The following is a 12,104-nucleotide window of genomic DNA, read 5'->3' as shown; positions in this document are numbered from 1 at the left end:
TCCAGGCACCGGCGGGGCGGGGCGGAGCGGAGGGACGCGGCGGGGCGGCGGGGCGGCGGGGCGGAGGGGCGGAGGGGCGGACGGGCGGACGGGCGGACGGGCGGAGGGGCGGACGGGCGGACGGGCGGACGGGCGGAGGGGCGGAGGGGCGGGGCGGAGGGGCGGGGCGGAGGGGCGGAGGGGCGGAGGGGCGGGGCGGAGGGGCGGAGGGGCGGGGCGGACGAAAATACTACAAGCTCAACTTCCTCTTCCTGGCCGGGGTTTTCCTTTTGTGACATTATCAATAGGAAAACAGGATTTAGGCTTAGTGGAGAAGGCAATGGCACCCCACTCCAGTACTCTTGCCTGGGAAATCCCATGGACGGAGGAGCCTGGAAGGGTGCAGTCCATAGGGTCGCTGAGGGTCGGACACGACTGAGCGACTTCACTTTCACTTTTCACTTTCATGCATTGGAGAAGGAAATGGCAACCCACTCCAGTGTTCTTGCCTGGAGAATCCCAGGGACGGGGGAGCCTGGGTGGGCTGTCGTCTATGGGGTCGCACAGAGTCGAACACGACTGAAGCGACTTAGCAGCAGCAGCAGCTGATACATCAGAAAATCCAGAAAAACGCAAAGCACCCATCACACCACTCAGAATTCGCTGTGGAGCCTTCCCTTCCTTTTTCTTCTGCTGGAATGTGTGACACTATCACCAGCCGTGCCTCAGTTTACTCATTTGTAAGTGGGGGCACTGACAGCAGCTACCTTCAAAGAGATCCTGAGGAGGCGAGTGCCCAGGGTGGGCACACAGCGGCGCCCTGGCCGCGCAGCCCAGCCTCTGGCCCTCCAGGAGACCACCAGCGGCGGCCACCCCTCCCATCCCGCCCAACGCCGACTTCGTACTTTCCCGCCACCCGGTTCATCTTGTCGCTCACCGGACGGGTGTCTTAACTCTCCCCGTGGGTGGCCCTGGGGCCTTTCAAATACCTGAGCCTGTGTCATTTTTGGATCCTCTTTAAAAATAGACAAAACTGGGAGTTCATGAGTAGAACAGGGACAGACTGGTACATCCACACAGTGGAATGCTGCTGAGTTGAAGTGAGTTGTTATATACCCAACAAGGTACCCAACAAGATGGATGAATCGCAAAACAAATAGGCGGAGCAAAACAGGCCAGGGATTAAAAAGAGGACTCGCTGTGTCCTTCCGTTTATATAAAACTCTAGAAAGTGACACTGATCTGTAGCAACAGAAAGCAGATCAATGGTCAGGGCAGGAAAACACTTTTGTTGAATGGTGACTAAATTCATTTTATATAAGTAAATATATATATTTGGCTGCACCGAATCTTAATTGTGACATGTGGGATCTAGTTCCCTGACCAGGGAGTCAAACCCAGGCCCCCTGCTTTGAAAGCTGAATCTTAGCCACTGGATCACCAGAGAAATCCCTAGTTCATTATTTTGATCGTGGTGGTGGTTTCAGAGTGTATACATATCTCCATCAATATTCAGCAAAATGTACAACAAAGCTAGTGGAGGTGATGGAATTCCACTTGAGCTATTTCAAATCCTGAAAGATGATGCTGTGAAAGTGCTGCACTCAATATGCCAGCAAATTTGGAAAACTCAGCAGTGGCCACAGGACTGGAAAAGGTCAGTTTTCATTCCAATCCCAAAAAAGGCAATGCCAAAGAATGCTCAAACTACCACACAATTGCACTCATCTCACATGCTAGTAAAGTAATGCTCAAAATTCTCCAAGCCAGGCTTCAGCAATATGTGAACGGTGAACTTCCAGATGTTCAAGCTGGTTTAGGAAAGGCAGAGGAACCAGAGATCAAATTGCCAACATCCGCTGGATCATCGAAAAAGCAAGAGAGTTCCAGAAAAACATCTATTTCTGCTTTATTGACTATGCTGAAGCCTTTGACTGTGTGGATCACAATAAACTGTGGAAAATTCTGAAAGAGATGGGAATACCAGACCACCTGACCTACTTCTTGAGAAACCTCTATGCAGGTCAGGAAGCAGCAGTTAGAACTGGACATGGAACAACAGACTGGTTCCAAATAGGAAAAGGAGTACGTCAAGGCTGTATATTGTCACCCTGTTTATTTAACTTATATGCAGATTACATCATGAGAAACGCTGGGCTGGATGAAGCACAAGCTGGAATCAAGATTGCCAGGAGAAATATCAATAACCTCAGATATGCAGATGACACCACCCTTATGGCAGAAAGTGAAGAAGAACTAAAGTGCCTCTTGATGAAAGTGAAAGTGGAGAGTGAAACAGTTGGCTTAAAACTCAACATTCAGAAAACTAAGATCATGGCATCCTGTCCCATCACTTCATGGCAAATAGACAGGGAAACAGTGGAAACAGTGGCTGACTTTATTTTTCTGGGCTCCAAAATCACTGCAGATGGTGACTGCAGCCATGAAATTAAAAGATGCTTACTCATTAGAAGGAAAGTTATGACCAACCTAGACAGCATATTAAAAAGCAGAGACGTTACTTTGCCAACAGAGGTCCATCTAGTCAGGGCTATGGTTTTTCCTGTGGTCATGTATGGATGTGAGAGTTGGACTGTGAAGAAGGTTGAGCGCCAAAGAATTGATGCTTTTGAACTGTGGTGTTGGCGAAGACTCTTGAGAGTCCCTTGGACTGCAAGGAGGTCCAACCAGTCCATCCTAAAGGAGATCAGTCCTGGGTGTTCATTGGTAGGACTGATACTGAAGCTGAAACTCCAGTACTTTGCCACCTGATGCAAAGATCTGACTCGTTTGAAAAGACCCTGATGCTGGGAAAGATTGAAGGTGGGAGGAGAAGAGGACGACAGAGGATGAGATGGTTGGATGGCATCACGGACTCAATGGACGTGGGTTTGGGTGGACTCCGGGAGTTGGTGATGGACAGGGAGGCCTGGCGTGCTGCGGTTCATGGGGTCGCAAAGAGTCGGACACGACTGAGCGACTGAACTGAACACTTTAAACGCGCTTTTTATTGTATATCACACCTTAGTAGAACTGTAAAGTAGTTCAGGGTTGTGGAAGGTTGTGGAAAGTCAAAGGTCCTGAAGCTTCGGCTTCATTGGCTCCACTCTCTAGTTTCTCTCTGCTCATCATTCGCATTTTTCTGTGATTCCTGTAAATGTGGAATTAGAGTCGCCAGGTTGCTTCAAGAAGGGTATGACGGGAACGTCGCCTGGTTCTGTGCAGGGGTGTTGATCTTTGAGGCGCGGAGACTGGAGACGACCTCCCAATTCTGGTTTCGGGACAAAAAGTGTCTTGAAGACACAAGAGGTCCAACGACAGCTTCTGTTATCCAGAAATCCCGTCAGTAAAAGGTTCTTACCTCTTTAAACCGGAAAAGGGTAAAGTGCAGTAGATCCGCCTACCGGTCCCCGATGCGCACGCAGCAGCAAAGAAGCCACAAAAGGCAGTACTTCCCCGAAGTTCTCTGCGGCGTGATTTGTCCCCGTCGGCGACTCGTAGAGATCCTTGGCTTCCATAACAGCGCCGCTTCTGATTGGCTGCTTGCCGCGCGCTCGGTCTTGTCTGGAGGCTGCGCCCGGCGACTCGGCCGGTAGTGGCGATGTCCAGCCGGTCCAAGCGGGATTCTCGCGGTTCCACCCGCGGGAAGCGCGAGTCCGAGTCGCGGAGCAGCTCGGCTCGCGTCAAACGGGAACGAGATCGGGAGCGGGAGCCCGAGGCGCCGAGCGCCCGGGGCAGCCCAGTGCGCGTGAAGCGGGAGGTCGAGCCGGCGGGCGCGCGCGAGGCCCCGACGCCGGTAGTCCCGGTGGTGCGGGTGAAGCGGGAGCGCGAGGCCGACGAGGACTCGGAACCTGAGCGGGAGGTGCGAGGTGCGCGGGGCCGGGCGCGGGCTCCTCTCTCGCGTTCTTCTTTTTCTCTGTCCAACCTTCTCTCCCCGCGGGAAAGTCATACTTTACACGCGATCCTGCTCGACTCGATTGCTTTTTAATGAGGACTGCTTTTTACTAGTCTTGGTAATCGTAGCTCTAATGTTTCTAGCAACTTTAATAATAACAGCAGCTTTCCCTTATCGGATGCTTAGCTTTGGGGCCAGGCTCGTTGTTTTACAGGTGTTACCTCCTTGAGTTTTTACAAAACACCTGAGGAATAAGCCCTGCTGTAATTCCTGAAATCAGACCGTTCAGAGTGGAGAGCCTGAACTCTGGGCACTTGGACTACACTGCCCTGTCACTTGGGGTTGTAGCTGCCAGGAGGTTTGGATTCTAATCCGGCCTCTGAGACTGGGTCACTGGTTTGGGAATGTGGGTTTCATGTGTCTGTCCCTCTTTAAGTCGATGGAAGGAATACTGGAATCCATGAGCTTTGAGAGCCTTGTCAGTCACTTCTGTGACTGTACCCTCTGCCTTCTGCTGGACGCATTCTGCTTTTCCTGGTAATTGCTGGAGATCTTTTGGCCCAGCCTTGGTACTCTGGAGTGTGTACACTGTTTTCCAACTTGTTGATATCTTACCAGTTACTAAGTAGGTTTCCATCACGTCTGAAGCTTTTCCTGTTTAAGCTCAGTTAATCTTTTCCATATCTGAACTTGGGACTTCTGATTTGAACATGTTTCCCATATACTTGTTTTCTGGTGAGTTAGCAGGTAAACATATCACTAGGCTACACTGTAGGGGCAGTGTTCTTTGTTCCAGGATTATTCATTCTCCAAGACTATAATTCTGTCTCTGTGCCTGTTTATCTGTATAAGATTATATTCTTGGGGACTTCCCTGCTGGTCCAGTGGCTAAGACTCTACCCTCCCAATGCAGGGGACCTGGGTTTGATCCCTGGTCAGGGAACTACATGCCACTAGGTCCCACATGCCACAACTAAGAGTTTGCATGTTGCAGTGAAGATCCAAGAGCCTGCATGCCGTAACTAAGACCTGGCACATCCAAATAAATAAAAGATCTTAGTCTTATGTTAACTCTTAAATTTCTTGCTCAAGGTTTTGCATTTGACATATTTTTGTATTATGCACAAGGTGTAGGATCCCACCTTGCTCATGAAAAGTACTTGATAAATATTCTTTGAATAACCTAATAATTTCAGGATATTCTTTGGTTTCTTTTACTTATATATTCTGTCAGCCTCAGGTTTCCCTTTCTCTGAAAGAGAAGTTGTTTTTCAGATATTTTGCTTAGTTGTGGTCAGGAGATTGTTTTCTCTGGGACAGATTAGGATACTAGTTGTGGTTACTGTCTTATTTTTTTTTTTCCTTTTATTTTTATTGTGAAATAGATCATAGGTACTAAGATAGACCAAATGTCATGCACATGTATAGTTTAAAGAAGAGTGTGGGTATATAGCCTTAAATCTACCATTTGTCAAAGATTGTGAAGGGTCTGACCCTATTTGTACACTACCAAATTAGCCTGCCACGGTTTCATGGATGCTGTTGGAAGACATTGAACTATTGGGCCTCAGACAGCATTCTGCAGCAATAACAGTAGCCAGAATATAGCATTATCATCGTTTCCTGAGTCAGTTCCTGTAGTGCAGCATGATGAAAATCCATACACACAGGGAGTGGGTGCACAGGACAACAGCTCTGAACTTAGAGAACCCAAATCTTCTACAGTGGGCCTTGAGCTTGCCTCGCCTTTGCTCTGTAAGGAAACACCATCTCTGACTTCCAAGGCTGTACAAACAAACTTCACTATACCAACATCTTTGGCGAGATAGTCTGGAGGTGGTCGGTACCTCTGGTCACAGTATATGCAGAAACAGGAGAGAGCAATGCAGAATTGCCTCCTGACACTGTTGAGCTTCAGAAGTGGTGCTTAACTAGTACTTTGTTGTTGTTTAGTTGCTCAGTCGTGTCGACTCCTTGCAACCCCATGGACTGCTGCACACCAGGCTTCCCTGTCCTTCACCATCTCCCGGAGCTTGCTCAAACTCGCGTCCATTGAGTCGGTGATGCCATCCAACCATCTCATTCTCTGTTGCCCTTTTCTGCTCCTGCCCTCAGTCTTTCCCAGTATTAGGGTCTTTTCCAGTGAGTCAGCTCTTTGTATTAGGTGGTCAAAGTATTGGAGCTTCAGCATCAGTCCTTCCAATGAATATTCAGGGTTGATTTCCTTTAGGATTGACTAATTTGGTCTCCTTGCTCTCAAGGGACTCTCAAGAGTCTTCTCCAGCACCACAGTTTGAAAGCATTAATTCTTCGGCACTCAGCCTTCTTTATGGTCCAACTCTCACATCTGTACATAACTACTGGAAAAATCATAGCTTTGACTATACAGGCATTTGTCAGCAAGATGATGTCGCTCCTTTTTAATATGCTGTCTAGGTTTGTCATAGCTTTTTTCCAAGGAGCAATCATCTTTTAATTTCATGCTGCGGTCACCTTCCACAGTGATTTTTGGAACCCAAGAAACTAAAATTTGCCACCGTTTACACTTTCCCCCCATATATTTGCCATGAAGTGTTGGGACTGGATGGCATGATCTTAGTTTTTTGAATGTTGAAGTTTAAGCCGGTACATTAGAAGGTCCAACAGGCCCCTTCCGAGTTGCATCCGCCTTCCTTGCTTGCTGGGGTAATCACTGTTCTGAAGTTTTTCTGTTTCTACTTTTATTGTTTCATAGTTTATATATATGTAAAACTATAAACTATATATTTTATATATAATAAACTATAAACTTTTATAGTTTATATACATTTACCTCATGTATTTATGAGGTAAATTATAGTTTTACCTTATATATATGCCTAAGTAGAACTGTATTTTATTTTGTATTTATTACAAATGAAATCATACTATATATAGTCTTCTGTTTTGCCCTTTTTTTTTTAACTAGTGGTATTGTTGAGGTTCATTCAGATAGATGTTCATGGCAACAAAGTATTCTATTGATGATAGTGTGTGTATGCTTAGTCCGGTCCAACTCTTTGTGACCCCATGGACTGTAGCCCACCAGGCTCCTCTGTTCATGGAGTTTTGCAGACAAGAATCCTGGAGCGGGTTGCCATTTCTTCTGTTCCCGACCCAGGGATCAAACCTGATTTCTCCCATTTTTGGTATGTGGTAGGCATTTTGCTTGTTTCCAGTTGGATCTCTTTCAAATATTGTAGCTATAAATATTTTTTAGAAAAATATTCTTGATGCACCTGTGCAAAAGTTCTCTAGGGTAGATGCAAGTTTTAATAGAAGAGAGATTGCTGGGTCAAAGGGTCTGTGTATTTTCAGCTTCAGTCTAGCTGCAGTATTTTGTAATTGTAAGAGTTTACATTCCCACCAGCAGTCTATGAGCCTTCTCATTGCTCCTCATATTTGCCAGCACTTGGAATTGCTTGATTTTGTTTTATCCTCTCTGGTAGGTGTGAAGTGGTATATTATTGTGCAAGGGAATTTGCATTTTTTTGATTATTGGTGAGGTTGAGTATCTTTTCATATTTTTGTGGGCTGTCTTCCTCATTTTCTGTTGGGTTGTCTTTTTTCAAAACTCTTCACCAGATTTCTTTATTAATTGCAAGCAATTTCTTTGTTGGTTTTATGTGTTTCAAGTATATTGCCTCAGTTTGTAGCCTGGTGGCTCAGACTAAAGAGTCCGCCTACAACGCAAAAGACCTGGCTTCGATCCCTGGGTTGGGAAGATCCCCTGGAGAAGGGAATGGCAACCCACTCCAGTATTCTTGCCTGGAAAATCCCGTGTACAGAGGGTTATAGCCCATGGGGTCGCAAAGAGTTGGACACAACTGAGCAACTAACACTTTCACTTTCTGTTAGAGTGGGCATTTTGGGGTGTTTTCAGGCTATTTGTAACAGAACTCGTCCTGATTTGTTTTTCCCATTTTTGTGTTTGTTTGTACGGTAGTTGACCCTGAGTATGGGTTTCCCATTTTCAGAGCTTTTGATGATTTTCCTTTCAGCAAAGAATGGCCGCGTGGATTCTGAGGACCGGAGGAGCCGCCACTGCCCGTACCTGGATACCATTAACAGGTGGGTAGCACACGAATGGCTGGGACAGCAGACATACAAGGGAATCTTTGTAGAAAGTTCTTTGTATTGTATGATATGTTCAGAAACTTTATCTCTTCTAAAGCTTTCTGCCCAGAAAACTGTGCTTCTTGCCAGGTTTTTTAATCTTTCCCCTCAGTTTAAACTGTCATCAGAGGGCATGTTGTTTTAGGGTGGCACATGCAGAAAGAGCTTTCAGCTTGTTTTGAATTTGTATGAGGAAAATAAAAGGATATGTGGTATCAATGGCAATCACCAACTTACTTTTTTATTGAGCACTCAGTATGTGCTCAATAAGATGATGCTATGAAAGTGCTGCACTCAATATGCCAGCAAATTTGGAAAACTCAGCAGTGGCCACAGGACTGGAAAAGGTCAGTTTTCATTCCAATCCCAAAGAAAGGCAATGCCAAAGAATGCTCAAACTACCGCACAATTGCACTCATCTCACACGCTAGTAAAGTAATGCTCAAAATTCTCCAAGCCAGGCTTCAGTAATATGTGAACCATGAATTTCCAGATGTTCAAGCTGGTTTTAGAAAAGGCAGAGGAACCAGAGATCAAATTGCCAACATCCGCTGGATCATCGAAAAAGCAAGAGAGTTCCAGAAAAACATCTATTTCTGCTTTCTTGACTATGCCAAAGCCTTTGACTGTGTGGATCACAATAAATTGTGGAAAATTCTGAAAGAGATGGGAATACCAGACCACCTGACCTGCCTCTTGAGAAATCTGTTTGCATGTCAGGAAGCAACAGTTAGAACTGGACATGGAACAACAGACTGGTTCCAAATAGGAAAAGGAGTACGTCAAGGCTATATGTTGTCACCCTCCTTCTTTAACTTTTATGCAGAGGACATCATGAGAAATGCTGGACTGAAAGAAACACAGGCTGAAATCAAGATTGCCGGGAGAAATATCAATTACCTCAGATATGCAGATGACACCACCCTTATGGCAGAAAGTGAAGAGGAACTAAAAAGCCTCTTGATGAAAGTGAAAGAGGAGAGTGAAAAAGTTGGCTTAAAGCTCAACATTCAGAAAATGAAGATCATGGCCTCTGGTCCCATCACTTCGTTGGAAATAGATGGGGAAACAGTGGAAATAGTGAGAGACTTTATTTTTGGGGGCTCCAAAATCACTGCAGATGGTGATTGCAGCCATGAAATTAAAAGATGCTTACTCCTTGGAAGGAAAGTTATGACCAACCTAGATAGCATATTAAAAAGCAGAGATATTACTTTGCCAACAAAGGTCCGTCTAGTCAAGGCTATGGTTTTTCCTGTGGTCATGTATGGATGTGAGAAGTGGGTGTGAAGAAAGCTGAGCGCCGAAGAACTGATGCTTTTGAACTGTGGTGTTGGAGAAGACTCTTGAGAATCCCTTGGCTGCAAGGAGATCCAACTGGTCCATTCTAAAGGAGACCAGTCCTGGGTGTTCATGGGAAGGACTGATGTTGGAGCTGAAACTCTAATACTTTGGTCACCTCATGTGAAGAGTTCACTCATTGGAAAAGACCCTGATGCTGGGAAGGATTGGGGGCAGGAGGAATAGGGGACGACAGAGGATGATATGGTTGGATGGCATCACTGACTCGATGCACATGAGTTTGAGTGAATTCCAGGAGTTGGTGATGGACAGGGAGGCCTGGCGTGCTGCGATTCATGGGGTTGCAAAGAGTCGGACACAACTGAGCAACTGAACTGAACTGAACAGTATGTGCTAGGGCTTACCAGGTGGCTCAGTGGATAAAGAATCTTCCTGCCAGTGCAGGAGATGCAGAAGACTTGGGTTCAATCCCTGGATTAGGAAGATCTCCTGGTGGAGGAAATGGCAACCCACTCCAATATTCTTGCCTGGGAAATCCCACCGACAGAGGAGCCTGGAGTCGCAGAATCTGACATCACTGAGCACGCACACACGTGATGTGCTAGGTACTGCTCTTGATGCCTGGGATTCAGGAAAGGAAAAACAGACAAAGACATGTCCTAAAGCACAGGTGGTCATCTCATCCCAATGCATTCTTTGGTCCCCCAGATCATTATAGGATGGTTTTTTCACTTATGCTCTAGTGTAGCCTTGACTACTAGACTGTTTTTGCAACATTGGAATTGCTCTTTGCAACAGTGGAATTGTCCATGTGGTAGGCACAAACCACTTGTGGCTGTTGAGCACTTGAAATGTGGCTTGAGGAACTGAATTTTAAATTTTATTTTATTTATTTATTTATTTATTTATTTTAGTTCTACCAGTTTATTGCTACCAACCCGTGACCCTCCACCCTCATGCACACATGCTCAGTCATGTAACTCCATGGACTGCAGCCTGCCAGGCTCCTCTGTCCATGGACTTTTCCAGGCAAGAATACTGGAGTGGGTTGCCATTTCCTTCTCCATAAATTTTATTTTAATTATTTTACATCAATAGCTGTGTGTGGCTAGTGGCCCCTTTAGTGGGCAGTGCAGCTTTCCAGGGACCATTAACGATTAATTAGAGTTGATGCTTGAGAAGGAAAACCCTTGCCACCTGTGTATTTAGTAGAGGTAACTTTTTTTAAATCACTTAACTTGCCTGGTACTCACCGTGACTTTGCACTTGAACAGATCTTTTTGTAGGTATTCCTCTAAAATTCTTCAGGCTTCTGACTTTTTTTAATGGACAAAAATAAAATTTTCTTTTATGAAAGGGGTTATTCACTCTTTTTGTGTCCTTTATTTTATGTCTTTTACTTTGGAATGTTGTTGGTGTCCTGTTACTTTAGTCCTACTTGTGGCTTTTCCTCCAGAGAAAGTAATGGGAGATTCTCAACTTGTTGTGGATACTCGAAGAGGGTCATTGGTAGAGATACCTTTGCACTACTCTGGGGGTTGGTGGGTTGGGGCACTATATTAAATGTCTAGGTGAAATTGTTAGTTGCTCAGTTGTGTCTGACTCTTTGCTACCCCATGGACTGTAGCCCACTAGCTTCTCTGTCTATGGAATTCTCCAGGCAAGAATACTGGAGTGGGTAGCCATTCCCTTCTCCAGGGAATCTTTCCAGTCCAGGGATTGAACCCCGGTCTCTTGCACTGCAGGCGGATTCTTTACCATCTGAGCCGCTAGGAAAGCCCGAATGTCTAAGTAAGGAAGAGTTAACGTTCCCCACAATTTGCATGTGATTGTTGACCTGTTCTTGGAAGGATGCTGCATGACGCTGGGGAGCATGGAGCCAGCGGTGCTGCTTTACTCAGGTGCTCACCTGGGCAGCCATCACCGTTAACTGTTTCTGTTTTGTTTTCATCCTCTTAGGAGTGTGCTGGACTTCGACTTTGAGAAATTGTGTTCCATCTCCCTCTCCCACATCAATGCATATGCTTGTCTGGTGTGTGGCAAGTACTTTCAAGGTAAATAAATATTTTGTATTGTGTTTTCAGCACTAGCCACAGGTCTGTGGGTTTTTGTTGTTGTGTTGTTTTTTTTTTTTTTAAGAGAGTAAGTTGCTGTTAAGAGTCATGTCTAATAAATTTTTATCTTTGTTCCCAGGAAATTGGAATACTCTTAGAAAATCCATAGGAGGTTCTCTATTTATCAGAATCTGAACACATGTGAAAGGGAGAAAGATCTCACCCCATGTGAGACTGTGTGGGAAATCTCAGAAGCTCTAGTTTTATTATTATTTTTTTAAGATGGTGGCTTTCTCTGCCTAATGCTGGTTGTCGCCAGTGAAGGAGCACAGGCAAGACCACTGAAGCCCTGCTGTCTCCAGCCCCACTGCCTCTGGCCCTGCTGCTATTTATTTAACTTTTCTGTTTGGTTGTTTGGCCTGTGAACCGACCGCGGGGAAGAGCTCTGGGATTGGCTGGCCCCTGGTGCTGACTGGGTCTGGGTTTTTGAATCTCTGATATTTTTCTATACTCAATGTCTTTTTCTGAGAATCCTTTTACTGTCAGGAATTTTTTCATTCTGTCCTTTTCTGAAAATTAACTGTATTCAGTTTATTCAGACCAAGCTAGTGCTATTTGCACAGTATAGTGGTGGATTTAGAAGAAATGTAAAGTACATTCCTTGCTCTTATAAGGATCTTATAAATAGTCAAGGGTAACACATAAAACAATCAACAAACTCTCTTAAGACCATAAAGATT

At 45.4% G+C, this 12,104-nt stretch overlaps 1 protein-coding gene across 1 annotated transcript in view; it reads left to right on the top strand.

The window, feature by feature from the left end:
* Positions 1-3,570: 3,570 nt before the first annotated feature.
* Positions 3,571-12,104, top strand: part of USP39 (ubiquitin specific peptidase 39) — a 36,537-nt gene continuing 28,003 nt past the window's right edge. Inside the window, exons 1-3 of the mRNA NM_001101145.2 lie at positions 3,571-3,848; positions 7,894-7,963; positions 11,270-11,364. Of these exons, the coding sequence (NP_001094615.1) occupies positions 3,581-3,848; positions 7,894-7,963; positions 11,270-11,364 (433 nt within the window). The 5' untranslated portion in view covers positions 3,571-3,580. The remainder of the gene's footprint in view (positions 3,849-7,893; positions 7,964-11,269; positions 11,365-12,104) is intronic.

This window comes from Bos taurus, chromosome 11, assembly GCF_002263795.3.
Source record: "Bos taurus isolate L1 Dominette 01449 registration number 42190680 breed Hereford chromosome 11, ARS-UCD2.0, whole genome shotgun sequence".
Taxonomy (NCBI): domain Eukaryota; kingdom Metazoa; phylum Chordata; class Mammalia; order Artiodactyla; family Bovidae; genus Bos; species Bos taurus.
This window is presented reverse-complemented; position numbering and strand designations above follow the sequence as displayed.